The sequence below is a fragment of the Chiloscyllium punctatum genome, chromosome 45 (genome assembly GCF_047496795.1).
Source record: "Chiloscyllium punctatum isolate Juve2018m chromosome 45, sChiPun1.3, whole genome shotgun sequence".
NCBI lineage: Eukaryota > Metazoa > Chordata > Chondrichthyes > Orectolobiformes > Hemiscylliidae > Chiloscyllium > Chiloscyllium punctatum.
Genome location: NC_092783.1, coordinates 43973044 through 43994142, shown reverse-complemented (window position 1 = coordinate 43994142; position 21099 = coordinate 43973044). Strand labels below are relative to the sequence as shown.

Below are 21099 nucleotides of genomic sequence, written 5' to 3'. Positions count from 1 at the left end.
TGATGTTGAAAAGTTGTCTTCTCAAGTCAAAAGGTAAGTGGGAGAAATAGTAAAATTTTTCAAACTAAAGTGCATCATTTAACAAATATGGGAAAAGAAAGCAAAGTAAATAACCATGCATGCCATCTATACAACTTGAGAAGTTTTCCTTCCCTTATGCATACTGTGAGGAGCTATTCGCAACTTGATGTAACACACTGTTGGGCTTTAAATATAATGCTGCCAGCAGCAATATATGGAAATGCCAGGATTGATGAGTAATTCTGCTGCTTGGGAATATGAGAGTGGTACCATAAGGACGTGCTGCATATATAGGAACAGGAATAGGCCATTCAGCCCTCTGAGCCTGTTCTGCCATTCAATGAGATCACGGCTGATTTGTGGCCAACTCCATGTACTTGTCTTTGGAATGACAGGAGCTGCAGTGAATTGCATGAAATAACTGATATAGGTTCATTGAGAGAAAGTGCCCATGTAACTCCCCAAAATTGGCACCTAGCTTAATTTGTTGGAATTCAGTCCCTTGTTATAAATAGCATACAAGATTAGAGTGGTGCTGGAAAAGCACAGCAGGTCAGGCAACATCCGAGGAGCAGAAAATTGACGTTTCGGGCAAAAGCCTTTCATCAGGAATGAGCTCATTCCTGATGATGGGCTTTTGCCCGAAATGTTGATTTTCCTGCTCCTCGGATGCTGCCTGACCTGCTGTGCTTTTCCAGCACCACTCTAATCTTGACTGTGATCGCCAGCATCTGCAGTCCTCACTTTCACCTAGTAAACAGCATACAGTCAACTGAGCATTTCCTCATGGACTAGATTTTGCAGTTATAACGTCAATAGACACTCAGACATCTGCCAATACTGGGGGCTACAATAAAGCCAGAAACCTTGGGGCAAGATACTTTTCATATTTGGAACTTTCACTGTGCCTTTTTTGGGCTGAGGGAGTCCACACTGATGGTCCCACTGGAACTTGTTGGTGCAAAAAACTTGGGCTGTTTGTCTTGTGCTCTTATCCAAGTTTTAACACTGATTTACTTAGGGCTGTTCTCAATAGACACAAAAACGTCACAAGACCACAGCCTTTAAATAAATAGGAGCGTTACAACATTTCTGTATTCCCAGCTCTGCTTGCATGTATACACCATAACCTCTCCTCCTCCACATTCCCTCCAACCACCCTTGCTCCTTCCACCTCCAACTCTGTTCACTTGCTTGCCTTCATTGCAGAACTAGTGGGGAAATGAAACGCTAGATTTATAAATAAATTAGAGATAAGATTATAAGCTCTTACAGTGATCAAGGTGAAAGGCAGACCTTGAAGGATGTCAAGGGGAGTGTGACTTCACCACAATTGTACCACCATCCCACACTCGCCTTACTGATGTGTCCATGTTACACCCAGAACAGCAAGTTCCTACTACAGCCAACAAGAAAAGGAACAATATTTTTTATAAATACTGTCAACGGTGCTAACCACAGCTTTACCGCTGACTTGAAGATGCATGAAATTAATCCTGTGTTTTCACTCAACACTATGTCTCACCTATCTAACTCCAAAGTTATATTTGGTCCTTCATTATAGTTGTTAGATAACCACAACAAGGGTTTCTAAGATGTTTAGCTTATACTTTGTGAGCAGCAAATAAATCCTTTTGCTGAACTCTCAGTGCCATGAGTACAATTTTTGTAATTAGCTTATTTATCTGGTAGATTCTAGATTCAAGTGGTGCTGAAAAAGCACAGCAGTTCAGGCAGCATCCAAGGAGCAGGAAATTCGACGTTTCGGGCAAAAGCCCTTCATCTGGAATAGATGAAGGGCTTTTGCCCGAAACTTCGATTTTCCTGCTCCTCGGATGCTGCCTGAACTGCTGTGCTTTTCCAGCACCACTCTAATCTAGAATCTGGTTTCCAGCATCTGCAGTCATTGTTTTTACCTTATTTATCTGGTAATCAATCAGCCAATGTGATGCTTCTTAATTGGTTCTGAGAGAGTGAGTAAAATTCCTATGGAAACATGGGCCAGGATTTAATGCCCTCTTCTATGGTCAGTTTGGTGGCTGGGTAAAATTTTAGCAGGCAGGAAACATGGCAAATGAGTCCCTATCACCTTCCCGTCTCTGCCTTGATTAATTCTGTGGTGGAAAGACCAAACATATTCAAGACAACAGTCTTAGTCCATGTAATATGGTTCATTTAGTGTATTAGTATATTGTAAATAGGGAAGTGCTAGTTAGCTCAACTGCTTAGTTGGGTTGTGTGTAGTTCAGAATAATGCTGGCAATGCTTCAATTCCAGCTGAGATAGACTAATGACCTACTTTCCCACCCTACCCCAGAGTGATAGGTAATAGCAAATAATCACTGACAAAAATGATCATATTAATGCTCAGGGTGACAATGAGACAGGGACCTGCCTTTTGGCAGAGCGCACAATATGGTAAGTAAATGTATATCATATCCCATACTATTTAATCTTCATCAATAAAACACGCATTCGAGTGTTATAAATGATGCAATTTGCCTACAACTGGGTATTTTACCTGATACAGGCATGTTTATATTAGCTCCTTTAATACAATAAATTGGGTGTGGATAGCATGGTGATGTATCCAAGAGACATTTGTAAGAGCTGACAATTATATACAAACATAACATCCCTCAGACTGAGTGCATCTGTATTAGCATTGAGCTAGTAAGATATAGAGCAGTATGCTTCTTGTATCATGTCAAGTGATCCCAGAGTAAGATGGTCTAAGAGATCTTTACAGCCTTAACTCAAATACTATGATACAGAGATTATATGAGCTTGTCTTGTTTGCTGACTGTGGGACATAATCACAAATTTGAATATTCCCCATCACATTGTTCTCAGATCTAACAACCAGAATGCAACCAGACATTTTCTTCCCTGTTCTGTGCTTACCCCACAAGCACAGATGAACCATTATCGCCAATTGCCAGAACAGATTTGAATCTTTTCAATGAATGAAATAATGATAATTGGTGAGGCACAAATTGGTGTGGGAACATATTCTAATCTTCAAATCTAGGGGGAAATTCAGGTATTTTAATAGTTGAGCAACATTTTGGGAAGTGAGAAGCTTTAGTCAAATATATGTGTCATCTATCACTGGGCTGTGTAATTATGAAGAAAGTTATTTTTAATAACAGAATGAGAATACGGAAGGAATGGTTAGTAAATGTGCGGATGACACTAACATTGGTGGTATAGTGGAAAGTGAAGAAAGTTATCCAAGAGCACAATGAGATCTTGATCAGCTGGGCAATGGGTAAAGGAATGGCAGATGGAGTTTAATTCAGATAAACGCAGGACTTAAAGTGTTAATGGTTAGACCCTGGGAAGTGTTGTTGAACAGCAACCTCGGGTGCAGTTCTTTGAAAGTGGCATCACTCATTGACTTCAGGAAGAAAGAAGGAGGTCATGCCCCTATCCTCATCAATAGAGCTGAAGTGGAGAAGGTTGTGAGCGTAACATTTTGCAGAGCAACAATCTGTCCTGGACCTCCCGCGTAGATGCGATGGTCAAAAATTACCAGCAATGCTTCTTCTTCCTTGGGTAGCTTGGGAAATTTGGCATATCCATAAGGACCTTCACCAACTTTTACAGATGCCCAATAGAAAGCATACTGTATGGGTGCGTAACGGCCTGGTTTAGCGATTCATCTGTCCAGGACTATAAGAAACTACAAAAAGCTGTGTGCACAGCCCAGACTATCACGGACGTCAATCTCCGATTCATGGACTCAGTTAACACTTCTCATTGCTGCAGAAATTCTGCCAACATCATCAAAGATCCCTTCTCTGATAATACTCTCTTCCGACCTCTTCCATTAGTTGGAAGATACAGAAGCTTGAACATATGCACCAACAGGTTCAAGAACAACTTCTTCCCTGCTATTATTAGAGTGCTGACTGGACCGCTCTAACTTCAAATAATGTTGATCTTGCTTTTGTGCACTTCCTGTGCAGCCGTAACCTTGTATGCCTCACCCTGTCTAAGCATCCTATGATCGGTATGTCCTTAATAGCTATGATCTGCCAGTACTGCTTGCAAAACAAAACTCTTCAGTGACAACAATTAGTCAGATCAAATCAAACCATTTATACAGGGTGGTGTCAGAGGTGTTTGGCATGCTTATCTTCATCGATAAGAGCACTGTGTGCAGGAGTAGGTACGTCATGTTAGAGCTATACAAGACACTAACAAGCCACTTTTGGAGTACTGCATACAATTCTGGTTGCCCTGCTATAGCAAAGGTGTTATTAAACTGAAAAGAGTGCAAAAAAGATTTCCAAGGATGTTACCAAAACTGGAAAGTTTGAGTTGTAAGGAGAGGCCAGATTGGTTGGGACTTTTTTTTTCCTTGGAGCGGAAGAGGATGAGGGGTGACCTTATAGAAGTTTATAAAACCATGAGGGGCATAGATAAGGTGAACCGCCAAGGTCTTGTTCCAGAGTAGGGGAGTCCAAAACTAGAGGGCACAGTTTTAAGGTGGGATCGGAAAGATTAAAAAGGACCTGAAGGGCAACTTTCCCCAACACGGAGGGTGATGTGTATATGGAACAAGTTGCCGGAGGAAATGGTGGAGATGGGTACGCTTACAACATTTAAGAGATATTTGGATGGCTACAAGGATAGGAAAGGTATAGAGGGATATGGGCCAAATGCTGGCAAATGGGACTAGTTCAGGAACCTGGTCACCATGGGCGGGTTGGGCCAAAAGGTCTGTTTCTGTGACTCTATGATTATTACAATGAAAAGACATTATTCAAACTAAATTTAAAGTTGAGAGTTAAGGAAATTACACATGACAAGGTTAAACAAACTAATCAAAATGTTGAGCTGCTTCATTGCATTATGAAATGCCATCATACCTTTACTTTATCTGCTCATTTTATCTACCTCTGACATCTGCATTGGTTGCTGGATTATATAAAAAGTATTCTTTGTGACATGACAATGAGACAGAAATCTGTGCACGCTCCGTCATGCACTCTGTATTTATCTTACCCTTTGTAGGTCTGCTTTATGTTTCTTTGGGATACAGAGTAAACAATGTGTGACATGGATAAAGGCTAGCAAACAAATTAAGAGTTATTCTATTCTACCTGGTCACATGGCACTACGGCAAGATATACGCTGAAGCTTCTTTATATACGAGCAACATCATTTCAACAATGGTTCACAATGATGGTTTGCTTTTGTTGCCAAGACAAATAAAATCTTGCTTGATAATTGGCAAATAGTTGCTCATAATCTGTTTGCAAGTGAGACTTGCTCTTCAGAATTTATTGGTCATATAACTGATAGAATGTAATTTATGGTAAAACAACACATACACACATGAAAGCAAATGGCAGTGAGCTCAATAGCAAAGATGCATGCAGAATTATTTTATACACATTTACTAACTGCCTTTGATGGCAGACAGTTACAAAACTAATCTTCAGAGTGTCATTGTTGTTGAAAGAAAGGTAATGCTGTATGTAGAAACATAGAAAATTGGTGCAGGAGTAGGCCATTCAGCCCTTCGAACCTGCACCACCATTCAACATGATCATGGCTGATCATGCAATTTCAGTATCCCATTCCCACTTTCTCTCCATACCCTTTGATTCCTTTTGCCATCAGGGCCATGTCCAGCTTCCTCTTGAATATATCTAATAAACTGACTCCAATAACCTTCTGTGGTAGAGAATTCCATAGGTTTACAACTTTGAGTGAAGACATTCTTCCTCATCTCTGTCCTGAATGCTTTACCCCTTATTCTTAGACCCTTAGTTCTGGTCTTCCCCAACATATGTTCAAGGATTCTCCAAACTGATTTCAATATTAAGGATACAGATTGTGTAGGGCACCAATACTTTCAAAAGGTCGTGAAAGTCGGGAAAGACTGGTGATTGGAACATCTCCTAAATTGAACAACACCAGATAATTGCTGCAAAATCCTTGAAATTTTAGTTTTACAAGGGCTAACAAAAAGGACTTTGGCTCATTATCTTGTCAGGTGCTTAGCTTATATTCATTTTAGAGGTTTAATTTCTGAGGAATTAGCATTAGGAACTGATAAACACAGCCAGCTTACAAATATAAGTGAGGTCACATTACTAAGGCACATGTACATGCTGTAAAACTGAAGCTATAACATAGTTTGTTAATATTAACATTTTGGGTCAACAAATAAGCAAGCTATATTTGTACTCAGGAAAAGTGTTTTTGTGACGGGTCGGTTAAAAAGGCTGGCCTGCACATGATAACTCAGTCACCTTGTGTAAGGTTCTTAATGCTACATTTATATAATGAGCCAATCAATTTGGACTAATTAGATTCTCCACTTTGAACAGAGTTTAATTAGAGTTTGTGCACTGGAGCAGATTATATGGGACCAACAAATGCAAGAGTTCACGATTGGTTTATCTGACAAGGTTAGTGTTCATGAAAACCAAATGGCTAATATTGTTAGATAATGTTTTTGCTGAACCACTGCATTATCAGGTTACAAGCCAACTGGCAACAGTCAACAAACTCATTGTGACACTAGGGTTTCCAGTTTATTCAAGTCTTATTTAAATCATAGTAGTTATATGACACTCAATAAGAAAGCAATTAGGAAAAAAATGAGCATTATATCCCATGTTTCATATGAAAGTTTGTGAAGAACGGATACACGGATACTGAGGGGAAGTTCTCTGAGCATGTCATTTATCAGACATGCATGGAGCAGCAGAAAACAAACATTATTCATCAGATGCCACAAAGCATCATGGAGTATTAGAAAATAATAACATTTCTCTTACTTTTGTAATACGAGGATTGGTGCACTTCATGTTTTTGCTGGACAGGTCCAACCATTGAGAAGCAGCAATGGGGCAATGTTGCCTCAGTGTACATCGCCCTTCACCACGACACCAGCCACACTCAAACTTCTGGTTCGCTTTCAGGCAAAGACCACAGCTCTCTCTCAGTGCATCACACTTGTACAGGTGAACTGGAATCAGAAGAAATTCAAAAAAGAAGTGATATACAGTGTTAAACGTGAATTTAAACCTCATTGTTTAACAATCATAAGTTATAATGCACTGATCAGAATATTATAAATAAAGATTTCAGGTTAGAGTAAATAGGACACAGCGATTTGATATTGTTACCACTGAATTGATGAGCACGGTTAAAGATAAACTCATTCTTGTCCAGCTTGGTGTGTGATATGGCTATGTCTCACTCTAGACTGAGTGCATTAAGATTTCAGAGGGACTCTGGTCACTAAAACATTCAATATCCTTCCTCACACTTCTACATCTACAATTCATTGCAACCACCAACATTTTATGAAATCTTTCTGCACTGTAACAAGTGCTACCAGGTGCCCATATTTACATTGGGTCCCAGGCATTTCACACATTATTGTGCCTTGAATGTAAGATTTGCAATAAATAAATGTGGACAAGAGCTCACTTGATTTCAATGTAGAAGCTAGATAGGTGACGTGAAGGATCAACAGTCAATTCCTGATGTAGTGACACTGTTCAATTGAGGCGGCGGGGGGGGGGGGGGGGGGGGGGGGGGGGGGGGGTGGGTGGGTGGGAGGAGATGGAGTATACTGCTTTCACGCTGAGAAAGATGTTATGACATTGGAGAAGCTTTACAAAAATACTGCAAAGATCATTACTCTTGCTACAGATGCCATCTGCTGCTTTACATCTGAAGCTTTACAAGCACTAATAATTTTTAAGATCCATTTTAAGCCTTCACATTTTCTCATTAATTAAGAAAAGCTTTTATTCAATCTGTTAAATAATTATATTTACTTTTTATGTCTCCTCAATAAACAAATACTGCAACGGGAATCTGCGACTTAATAAACTTCAAGGCAGCACAGGCAGCGAGGGTCTACAGTCTTTGGTAGCAATGATTTGCATTTATGCATTGGCTTTAATACTTACAAATATCTGGATGCTTCAGACAGGCATCATGAAGGAACATGAAATACTGGTCCAAAGAACGTGAAGAAAATGTGACCACAAATCTAATATAGATTTTGAGGAGCAGCAAGGGAAAAATTTAAAAAGGACCCAAGGGGCAACTTTTTCATGCAAAGGGTGGTGTGCATACAGAATGAGCCACCAGAGGAAATTGTGGAGGCTGGTACAATTGCAACATTTAAAAGGCATCTGGATGGGTATATGAATAGGAAGGGTTTAGAGGGATGTGGGCCAAGTGCAGGCAAATGGGACTAGCTTAATTTAGGATATCTGGTCAGCACGGACGAGTTTGGCTGGAGGGTTTTTTTTCTGTGCTGTACATCTCGATGATTCTAAGAGATAAAGGCAATGGGCTGTGGGCTTTGGAAAAGAGCGCAGTGAAGCAATTTCAGAGTACAGGAGCTAGACTACTGGAACACGACCACAAAAATCAGAAAGCAGGAGCATAATGAGCCCTTTGAGAAGAATGACTGGTACCCAATGAACACAGTCCGCCGATTTCTCAGCAACAAACCCCAACAAGGAGACAAAACACATCCAGAAACCCTAGCCACTCTTCCCTATATCAAAGCCATCTCAGAAATGACTGCCAGACTACTCAGATCTCTTGGCATCATGGTAGCCCACAAACCCAACAACACACTAAAACAGCAGATAATGAACTTGAAAGATCCTATACAGACAACAAGCAAAACTAATGTCATTTACAAAATATCTTGCAAGAACTGTAACGAACACTACATTGTACAGGCAGAAAACTAGCCACCAGGATACATGAACATCAACTAGCCACAAAAAGACATGACCCAATCTCATTAGTATCCTTACATACAGATGAGGAAGGACACCATTTCAACTGGGACAACACATCCATCCTAGGACAAATCAAAACAGAAACATGCACAAGAATTCCAAGAAGCATGGCATTCCAACCGGATCTCTATTAACAAAGACATTGACTTGGATCCCACTTACCACCCCCTGAGAAAAAGAACAGGAAATGACATCACCAGCCCAAGAAAACCTAAACACAAACTAAAAGCGCTTCATCTGGAGACTCACTGATGTTGTTATCTAGCATGGTGACAAAATGTCTGAAAACAAACTTTCCAGTTCAGCGGGCAAGCCTACATCCACTGATTATGATACAAGTAGAAACTCGCCCTTGTCTATGGAAGGCAATCAAAAGGAACAGTCATAAAGTGTGGTGACAGCTAAATTAAATACCTATAAGTTCCTCACATTTTTCATTCAAGGAGAGGCAGATGCATTCAAGGAAAAGAGGTTAAAGGAGGTGTTTAGTAGCAGGCAAAAGAGAAAGTGCATTGGGTTATTTTCATCCTTTCAGAGGATCATAGTAGTTGGTAATTTTGCAGGAAAGTGAGACAATGCTTGAATGGTCAAGTTAGAACTGGCTTCACCATCCACATAGATTCGTACAGAGAATGGTCAAACTTACATTTCTTAGACTTTGGGAAGCAAATCTGTGCCTAAAATTAGAGGAAATTGTGGTCAGTGACCAGCAGGAGAAATAGCTATGAGACTGGTCAACAGTTACAATCAAGCATGCTGGGAACTTTGGTCAAACTAATTTAAACTCTGATCTAGATGAAAACTTGAGCCAGGACATGTTGTAACCTGTCCTGGAAACTGTGACTTGCAAGATTCCTAAGTTGACCAAATGAGGGACGTGTCATGGTGGCCTGCTAGACATACTGGGACCACTATTGCCTCATATGGAGTATGTAATGTAACTGTATAGACATCTGAAAGTGGTTTACCAGTAAACTCCATTCGCTTAGATCAAACATTGTGATCAGGGTTTGGTCAATTCAATTGGCTGAGTGCCAGAAACGTTTCTGGAAACAGAGTCCATTTTAGTGGAACAAAGGATTTTGCAGGAATAAGCCTTCGAGGCCGACATTTGAGAAGCACATGCCTTGAAGTCACCTTCAGAGAAGACAAAGACCCATGAGGTAAGAACTACACCAAGAGCAAAGTTGGCCACTTCACTCTGAATCGGAACAGCATTTAAATCAAGTCAAACTTATAAAGTTAGCATGGACATTAAATGTGAATTAAGTCAAAATTAAAGTAAAGCAAAGTTAAATGGTGCGTTAAAGTTGAAGTTAAGTTAAATGAAGTAGCAAGTAAATGTTACAATGTATGTATGCTTTATATTGAGTATTAGTACCTAAAGGGTTAAATCAAAACATTTGTTTAATTAAAGTCTGAGTCAAGTCCATCTTTTGTCTGTCACAACAGAACAACACTTGGGTGAAAGGTGCGAGTACTCCTTTTGGGCAACAAAATAATAGGACAGCTGTTGGCTCATGTTTACCATTGTGATATAGCAGACTTTTAAACTCCTTTCAACATCATCAAATAACATAGCAGGAACTAATTATGATTTGGAGATACCGGTGTTGGACTGGGGTGTACAAAGTTAAAAATCAGATAACACCAGGTTATAGTCCAACAGGTTTAATTGGAGGCACTAGCTTTTGGAGCACTGCTCCTTCATCAGGTGATTAATCCACAAACAGCAGCACATGGGTAGTAATTTTGAAAATTAGGGCATTCAGTTTTTCACCTTCATGGTCAACAGATCAAATTTCACCTTCAGCAGGAACAATGTTTTCCACAAAAGCAGAAAATCATAGTGTATATCATTTGAATAATTAAATGGAATTTTCCCATTTCTCGTTAGCTAATTGGGTATTTGAATGCTTTCGCTCAATATATATTTACAGATATTGCTGGTATACGACTAATACAATGAAAATTGTCATTGGAGAAACATAAGGGGACTGTGTCAAAAGGAACATCTTTACAACATCTATATGCACATGGATAGTCTTCCATTAGGGGATTTGTTTATATATCATTTTGGCATTGCATTATTTTGTCTAAAAGAGGAAGAAATACTATCTCTGTTGAAGGTATGAACATACAGAAATTATTCAATAATTGTATTAACATAACAAAACCATACTAATTAATTTTGTGACATTTCAAAGTTAATTTTGTCATTGTGAAGAAAAATATTGTTTTTTTACATGTGGATACTCTGCTCTTATACAGCAAGATTAAGCAGATCTTTCAGACAAAATTTTACAGAATTCAGACAGAAAGCAGTTTAATGAAATGCTGAAGTGAGAGGTGTACATTATACAAAGTCATTGAAGAACAGCAAGTCTCTTTCAACACAGATTGAAACCTAATAACTCAGTGAAATGTAAAACATCTGCAATGATGGTACTAACACTAATTTCTAAACTTTTTTAACCAGTCCTATTTTATTTGATTTGGAGATGCCGGTGTTGGACTGGGGTGTACAAAGTTAAAAATCACACAAAACTAGGTTATAGTCCAACAGGTTTAATTGGAAGCACACTAGCTTTCAGAGCGACACTCCTTCATCAGGTGATAGTGGTACGATCGAGCCCTCCACTATCACCTGATGAAGGAGCGTCGCTCCGAAAGCTAGTGTGCTTCCAATAAAACCTGTTGGACTATAACCTGGTGTTGTGTGATTTTTAACTTTATTTTATTTGAAACATGCTTACCAGCAGTAAGTTTAACAAGTTACACACACTTGGCCTTCTTTCCAATTAGAATTTTATTACTCACACCTCACGATAGGAACAAGTGTAACATCAAATAGAGGGTGGATTTTCTCAAGCAAAAAGTCACTTAGCTCCATTCTATTTTTGTATTCAAGGACATTATATACAGAGGAACCTCGATTATCCAAATGAAATGGGCAGGCACTATTTCATTCGGATATTTGGTTATTCAGTTAATTGATTCAGTGTCTCTCCTCTGGGGCCACGGGTTTTCTGAAGTTTCCTCTTTCTTCGTTCTGCCTGCCTTGCTCCCTCTCTCTGTCTCGGGGTTTGTTTCTGAGCAGACACACACTTATGTGTAAGGGACCTGCAGCACTGCTGAAGCCTCTCGCACCACCCCCTCCCAATTAGTTCAATGGGATTGACACAGCGAGCACATGCTAAGTCTGCTCCCTGTACAGGAGACAAGGCAGCATCACACCTCGCGTGAGCCCTACCTGCCCCCAGCCCCGCACCCCCCGTGAGGCCCCCTTCACTGTCTGCCGCTGCACCCCTCCCCCCCCCCAGACGCCGGACTTGACAACAACAGTAAGACTGCTGCTGCCTTTGGGGGCAGGGATGTCTCAAAATAGCACGTGCGTCTCTCTCTCTCTCTCTCACACACACATGCACACCTGCAACTTTTTGACAAGTTCTACCTTTGCCCTGTACAGGACAATGTTGGAGAGATTATCTGGGGAAAGGGATATTAGAGTACACCCCTGTGTAGAACTCCAGGCAAATTGTGGGGAGAAAGACAGAGGGCGGGAGGTCAGTCATTTGGATACAGTGCCTGGGCTCCCACTGATGTCCAGGACTGTTCTCGGCAGCATTTCAGTAAGCTGGGTTCGTTTTTAATCATTGTAAAAGAAAGACGCAAACAGTGTTGAAACACCTCTTTGATGTAATGTTTCTATCGGGATCTTGAGATCTTCTTCAGATAATCCGAAATTCGGATAATTGATATTCGGATATTGAGGTTCCTCTGTACTCAAATACTGCATCAGTCTACATTGTTCTAAGCCAACACATTCTAATCAATGGCTAATAGTTTCAAGTGCAGAAGACTGCTTTAGACAACAAAAGAGTGATGCTGTACTAATTTGTGTTAACATTTGGTCACACCAAAGGTCCCCAGAGTATTTGCACTTACAGGTTGCCATTTTCTACATCAACAAAGTCTGTATGAAGTCTGAACTATCATGTTTCACACCTGATGACATAACATGAAAATTGTCATGGCATGAAGACCAAACATGGAGCATAATGCTAGAATCAGATTTAATTATCCCATATAAGCAGAAAGGTACTACCCAAAACAGCAGAAAACATTTACTCAAAAAACCCCCAAAAACTTAAGGAATATTTTGGCGGCAAGACAGGGGTATCAATTGTATGTGTTGTTTTTGAAACATTGTCAAGGTGAGCTGCCAGAGGAAGTGGAGGAGGCTGGTACGATTGCAACATTTAAAAGGCATTTGGATGGGTATATGAATAGGAAGGGTTTGGAGGGATATGGGCCGGGTGCTGGCAGGTGGGACTAGATTGGGTTCGGATATCTGGTCAGCATGGACGGGTTGGACCGGGGGCGGGGAGGTGATTCTGTTTCCGTGCTGTACATTCTAATACTCTATGAATCTTTAGGAAGCATCAACGGTCTGCCTGGTCGATCACACAGTGGTTCATGGTGCATGGGCAGGAAATTTAATTTGAAGAAAGCAAGATGCATATAATTAACAATCACGATTCCAATTAGATAACAGATATTCTCATAAAATGCAGGATGTTCTGACCCTGTACTTCACTGTGTAAGTACTTTGTAGGCGGTGTGGCAAACAAAAGCCTTTGTCAGCTGAACAGAGCATTTAACGCAAATCATTCTGTCGCAAAATAAACCTGCTTCAGGCCACAACATGGTGAGCGATATTAGAAAAACTTTAAAAAGCTGCTTTTTGATTATGGAATGAATTTTAACGAAGGATGGGTTTTGTTGTGATTGTATAATGTTGAGGGTCTGAATTTAATCCACAGACCACTTATTTCCCTGTTGGAAACCTGGGATGTCATACTTATACATAATTTTGAATTAAATCTCGAACAAGCGTCGGGAAAGCTCGATCTCCAGGTTTTCACAGCCCAGTACCCATCACCAAACCCCACTGCCTCTGACTGGTAAGTTCATATTCCCCACCAAATCTAGATGCCCTCTCTTGAAGAATGAGTCAAATTGACACGGATGGCACCGTAGCTCACAAAGCTGTGAGCTCGAGGTTAAAGTGCCTCTTTGATCCCAGAAAGATAGTTAGAAGGAACCTATGCTCATATTGGCTGTACTTATACCTTTGATGTCTGCTGGATTGTCAATGATGAAGTTACCATTCCACACCACTGAAAACTCAATGGGCAGGTCACTGATGTCCATTGTATCATAGTGGTACTGAAATAAGAATTAAGAAAAACATACACATAAGTTTAATATTTGATTAATAACACTTTAAAATCAAATGTGGTACTTCAAACATTCTAGCTGTCATTTTAAAACAAAGTACAGTTTGTTCTGTTATTATGTGCATTTCGTTAATGTGAATTTGTGAACAATTTATGAACTGGAGTCACTGTTTCTAAATCGCAAACTTTTAAAGCATGTATTCATTATAATGTGATTCTCATCCCATTAATTTAAATGGACTTCTATTGCACATTCTTCTTATAACACAGGGTTGCACAAGAACAGATCTACCGCGTTATAACTAACTTTTGATGTTGTAGAAGATAGCAGAGATCATTGATATTACAAAGACTGGTTGGTTCTTGTTTTTAGTAAATCATATTAATCTGTCAAAGTCTTTCTTCTGCAAGAAAAGCAATTACCATGTTAGGAAAAAGAAACTTCCCGGCGGGCAGCACGGTGGCAGTGGTTAGCACTGCTGCCTCACAGCGCCAGAGACCCGGGTTCAATTCCCGCCTCAGGCGACTGACTGTGTGGAGTTTGCACATTCTCCCCATGTCTACATGGGTTTCCTCCAGGTGCTCCAGTTTCCTCCCACAGTCCAAAGATGCGCAGGTTAGGTGAATTGGCTATGTTAAATTGCCCGTAGTGTTAGGTGAAGGGGTAAATGTATGGGTGGGTTGAGCTTCGGCAGGTCGGTGTGGACTTGTTGGGCTGAAGGGCCTGTCTCCACACTGTAAGTAATCTAATCACTGTAACTGAACTTATACTCAGCCTTGCAGTTAAAATATTAAATCTATCCAACAACATAATGGTCTCAAACAAATCCAATCTCTGTTTTAATACTAATTTGGCTTTAAACTAGCCTGCTCTCTGGAAGTGACTTCTGACCATTTCCAGGCTGGGATTCATTAGACGGTAAAGCAGTTGAACCCTACCTTGCGACACTAAAAAGCAATGGCTTGCCTGTCTCTATAAATACTCATCATTTGATCAGAGTCAGTTTCTTTTACAGTCATGGTGAAAGAATCTCTGGTCCAACCTTTAATCCCATTAAGGTGGCGAAGGGAGTAGGGTCATTTCTCTCGTTGCTCACAATATGTAATACAAGCTTGGCAATTCAGCAGGTAAGTCGTCAATCATGGTAACAAGTTTGTGTTAGACTCTCAGGGATTAATTATTCTTCAAAGCTCATCTTTGGAATTCATAGTCATCACTTCAGATGTTTATTTGTTGTTATTGTTGTTTTCACCTTCAGTTACATCAATGTTCTATGTGCTGTTTTGTGTTATGATGTCTACTTCAGAGTTTCAGCAGAAATCTAGCACAAACCTCTTCACAGGAAGTAGACAATTTTCAACATTATTACTGTGAAGTTAGAAATGTGATTCTTAATATATTACACATTATTATAAGACAATAATGTGACTGTGTCACTAAATGTTGATCACAAATAGGAATTACAGCCATTCTACCCTCCAACAGTTGTATCTTTACGGACTCTGTGCCAGATATTTACTAACTCTGCGCAAGCCAATCTGGAATCCTCCTAATGCGTATGGCTCAAGACACTGAAGGAATTATTGGAGGAACTTGCTGACTTCATCTTTAAAAAAAAGCCTCCTTCATCCAGCAAAACAGAAATGCAGAGGAGTGCTGTTATTCACTTCTTTCTTATTTGTGAGAAAGTCCTCCAATAATTTAATCATGAATGACATGCTCACATAATAACTCATGGACCTTATTTAAAAATCAAGGTGGTAGCCCTATGAAAATGATCCTAAACCAGCCCACACTCAGTTTGTATTGAGTATGTGAGACTCATATGGAATTCAGTTCAGCTGCAGAGTCCTGAAAGCTGACAGTTGCTGATAACAGACTTTGGTTTCTCTTATTATTGCCTTCAGTGTCCCTGCCACCCTTTGAACGACACAGACTGATAGGGCACATCTAGTTAAATCCAAGATAAGGATTCTATTTCAGAAGCAGCCATGTCAGTGCTCCAATATAATTACACACCTCTCTGCTATTGTAATACTTGATGAAGTAGCCTTCTGTTCTTTGAAAGCCTGCTTTGTACAAGTGTAAAGCTTTAGACCTTGTAGCCCTGGACTTTTAAAGGATACTGCTTTGTCAGTCCAGGCCACCAGCGACTTGTAGTACACACAGGTCAAAGACTACTTAACAGACTATGAAGCTCTCTCAGACTACCACTTTCAATCTGCTACCTCAAACACACACAAGCACACTTTTACTTTGTACATTTGTGACTACCTTCTTCAGGGCAATTTTAAGGTACCCATATGCTGTATGCATGTGTTCTTGGCTGCATATAATGGTTTGTATAATACATCTTTTAAAAATACAGTCAACTTTTGATGATAGCGATCCCTCCATCATGTCCCTCAACCCAAAAACATCTGTGTTTTCAAACTGTTAAGCAGTCTTCAGGGAAGGAAATTTGGACACAGTTGTGACAAGAAAGTTAGGGGGCAGAAATGGATTTCTGCCCATTTAACAGTATTTGCTGCACTGTTAAATATTCTGTCCCTTTTCATTAGCCACACAATCAGACTGACCAAACCAAGTAAACAATTAGCATTCTGTTCGAGAAGGAAAAGAACTCATATTCTATTTAGCATGAAAGTCAGTCACTTTTTCTTTTGCAATATTGACTGTCTTTGCCCTTCGTTTAGCCTCTTAGCTGCAGAACCTTTAACCCACATTTCCAGATTAGAGTTCAAGGTCATACTTGCTAGCTTATGATCACCTTATTAAACCCCAAGTCATCCAAAATGCATTGCGCCCACAGTATCCCACAGAGACGCCACCTCACTCACGCCTGCCTTTCTGATACATATTGCCTCCCTGTCTCTTTAGTGCATTACACTTAAGGATAAAAATGTTATCTTCAAATCCCTGGATATCCTTAGTCTACCTTTGCATTTAACTTTGGTCTCCCTCTCCCTACTTCACTGTGATCCTCTGATTCTGTTTTTCTCTGCATTCCCCTCTCCCTTCATCCTGCTGGCAGAGCTTCACTACCTCAGCCCAACTTTGAACCATTCTTCTCTAAAATCCTCTGCTGTATCGCCTTCCCCTAAGTCTCAAGCACCTCATTCAATTCTCCGACCAAGGTTTGAAATCTGAATTTTAGCCTAATACATTGTTTTCTCCGCTTAGATTTTGATATCGTAAAGTAAGAGATAAACAGAGCTACTGGTGACCGATCGGTCAGAAGTATGTCATCTATGATTGGAAGAGCACAAACACAAGAAATAGCAATCGTACCTACAAACCTCATTGCTGAGAAGAAAATGTCTGACAATAACAAAACCTATGATGAGAAAAGAGACACTGTCTAATCTCACATAGAAATAAAAAGCTGAACTGTTTCTCTGATACTTAAAATACTCTTAACAATGACTGACATGTTAAAGCTTGGTTGAATAGACTGTCAATCACACATTTGTGTTTTGATTGATTGCCAGGCACTGTCAATCACAGGACTCTCCAACTGTTAGCATTCAGTTCTGAATTAAGCCAATCTTATCAAGGCAATGAATTGCATTTGATCAAACTATTGCCCATTGTAGATATACTCCTGATCCAGATAGAAGACATTCCCCAATTTGATTTTAGCATCAAACTGAAAATGGACTAAATCAAACAGCAGCAACTGAGTAACAGCAAGAAAGAAAAGGTTAGCTTCTGCAAAATAAACAGAAGATTCAGGAAGGTAATGAGTTGCACACATCTGAGATTATACAAAATAATCAAAGATGAGCAAACTGTGTGATATTTCTGAAGTTGTTAAAATAAGGACAGATGCAGTTGCTGAATAAATGCTTAAATAGCACATGATGCAACTATTTGCTGATCGGTTGTTTTCAATTTATGGACATTATACAAATTCTGATTTAAACATTAAGGAATTGTGAACTTACTAATTCATCTTTCATAGTGTACTCTTGTAACTGCAAAACCAGTTGTCCAGTTAGCAGCCAATTTTGTCACCAGCCACAAATTGAAATAATTATATTAAACATGTAAAGCTTTCTGAAAAGCTAATGAGCAACGTTCTTGAGCTTTAATCCAAATCAAACCAATATTCACCTCCCCGTCACAGAAAAAGTTTCCAATAGTATCATCCACTCAATAAAATGATTACATAGATGCTTTTTACTAAAATCTAATACTGCAGCTTTTCCTTCTGTAATGCGTTATGTTTAGCAAATGGCTCCTGAACTTGAATACACCTGCACTACACTATTAGCATTTAATCAACACAGCAGATTCGTTATTACTTTCCATGTAATAGACAACCAGAAGCTGTCATTTATTCAACATTATCACCTTATGATTAAATCTAGCGAGCAAAGTTGCTTCAAGTTTTAAAAGATTCCAATTTAGTAATCTCCAGTGGATTGTAAAGGAACATGGCCATCCTTTCAGAATGATCAATGCTTAACACAGTGTGCTGTAACAATGTCTAGACTAAAATCTGACTTATACTTAATTTCTGCGTGACTACAAACTGAATATATTAAGATGACGGAGACAAATTATCTACTTACCGAACTGTTTTGGCACTGAACACTCGAACTGTTGAATCGGAGAGCTGGCACTCGTTGGGTTACTCCTTGTACATTAAGTATACATTCATATCCCCGTTGCCCAGACTGCGGCTGTGGCAGGTTCCGTGCTTTTAGTGTGATTGGTTTCACCTCTCCAACTGGGATAAGAATCTCATCTGAGGGCACCAGCTGTGGACAATCCTAAATGAGAAAGGATCAAAACAGAAATCAAAGTTAGCCTGGTAAGTAGCTCAGTGCTCTTAACAAGGTACTCATGGGGATGAAGGTGACTGGATCCTATGACAATCTTATTTGGACAAATGCCAATCATTTTCATCGGTTTGGCCCAGTATGTAGCAGTCTTGCACTTGTCTATCAGAGATTGCAGATTCAAGCCCATCATGAGCACTAGTAAATCACCTAGGTTAACATTTCAGTACTAAAAAATGAATGTATTATACATGCTATCTTTCAACTGAGACAAACAAAGCTTCACTTATTCGTTCAATTGGCTACGAGAATATTTAATAGCACTATATAAGGTAATGAGTTTTCCCAATGTCGTAGCCAATCTTTTTACATCAGTTAGAAAGCAGATTATCTTGTTATTCATGCTTTTTGCTCTTTGCACATTAGCTGACGTGATTGTCGATATAATAAGTGATTGCACTTATTCTTAATAAGCATTCTGAATGTGCAAGACACTGCATTAGAAATCTAAGTTACCTCCTAATGCACACATCTGAATTCTTGTAGACAAATAGATATTTATTACTGAATAATACTTTACCATAATGTGTCACCTTTGCTCCATGTGAGAATAGTTTGTTATGAAGTGTAAAATTTGACCTCAAAACCATGAAGTGAACAGAACTGCATGCTGATAATAGGGAGGGGACTCTTCATGCTCTTATAGTTGATCAGGTATTGAAGCAATTTTCACTTGGACCAACAGATTGTTGGGAAAATGTTTACAGTGAATACAATGGCTATTTTGAAAATAGGGGCAACTTGCAGAAAGGACAAATGATACCAGCTCCCAAGATGCCTTACAGATTTCACAATGTGAAAGCAAATCACAAACAAAAAATAATTGTAAAGTTAAATTTCTAGAAAGAGAGAACATGTCAATGTATTGTTGAATAATGACACCAATGTTACAGAATCACAGAATAAAATTTTTAGAGTGTGGAAGCAGGTCATCCAGCCCTTTGAGTCCACACTAACCTTCCAAAGAGCATCCCATCCAGACACCAACCCACCCCACCCCTCCCCCCCAACCCTCGCACCACCCCACCACCCCCCATCCCCCTCCCCCTCCCCCCTCCACCCCCACTGTCCCCACCACCTCCATTACTGTGACCCTGTATTTCCCATGGCTGATCCATCCCTGGGCTACATATCCCTGGGCACCATGGGCAATTTAGCATGGCCAACTCACCTAACCTACACATCTTTTTGGACTACGTAAGCTACTAGCAAGGACCAATATATTTGTGCTATCTTTTGTTATGAAAGAATGAAATGAGAATATTAATCTACTTCCTTAGATGGCAATTTTGCAACAGAAATATCAATCAAAAATGGGTACGTTCTTCCATAGTGTCTCAAACATTAAAAAAGATTAATAATTTCTGCTTGTACTTTCAATGATTTGTTTCTTTTTACATCACAACTTCCCAATCAAGATTAATTTTGCAGCTACTTTCTGTTTCAAATCAAATGGTAGACCATATCAAATTGAATGAAATACCACACTTTTAAATCCTCACCACATCACTAAAGAACCCTTTTACAGTGGAACACAAGACTATGAGAGGCAACAACAACAACTCAGTGGCAGTCTTTACCCACTCACCTCCACTATTGTTTAACTCGTTTTAGAAGCTCTGAAACATCCAGCCAACCCCCTACCTCACTTCATCTGTCAGAGTTTAAACTAAGTGGATGGTTGAACCACTCACACAAACGCAGTTAGAGTGAAATTGAAATTAGAGTAAATTTCACGCAAGAGTAGAAGTTGATAAATTTATAGATAGAAATAATTGTTAGTAACATACAGGATGAACTGCCAAACTATATGCAGACCTTGTTGTCTAGCCTAGAAGAAACATATTAAGGAGGATAGAATCAGTTCTGTACACATCTGTTAACTGTTACAGATTCAACAAAAATAAGGTCAGGTGTTTCTTTTTCTTGCTGTTCTGTAAATATCAATACTACAAGCAATTCAGATTCTTTAAAAAAAAGAGTGAAATTTGCAAATGACATTCACCTTAGGAACTGACATACTTGTCCTTTTTTTGCAGGTGGCGTTATTTATCAAAAGGATTGCCTGTACTAAATATTTTACCAACAATTTGTAGAACCAGCTGAAATTATGATCAATACCTAATCAACAGCAACAATGCTAAGAATCCTTCTCCCATACACTACCAGCTCTGTTCACTTCACAGTTT

General features: G+C 39.5%; 1 protein-coding gene across 3 annotated transcripts in view; it reads right to left on the bottom strand.

Moving 5' to 3' along the window:
* Window positions 1-21099, bottom strand: part of plxna2 (plexin A2) — a 494314-nt gene that overhangs the window by 125841 nt on the left and 347374 nt on the right. For all 3 annotated transcript variants that reach the window (XR_011955408.1, XM_072563600.1, XM_072563601.1), the window contains exons 10-12: window positions 18641-18841; window positions 13955-14051; window positions 6822-7012 (exon numbers count right to left, since the gene is read on the bottom strand). Coding sequence is in view for 2 of the 3 variants with exons in the window: in XM_072563600.1 (XP_072419701.1) it covers window positions 6822-7012; window positions 13955-14051; window positions 18641-18841 (489 nt within the window). In the remaining variant the exon portion in view is untranslated. The remainder of the gene's footprint in view (window positions 1-6821; window positions 7013-13954; window positions 14052-18640; window positions 18842-21099) is intronic.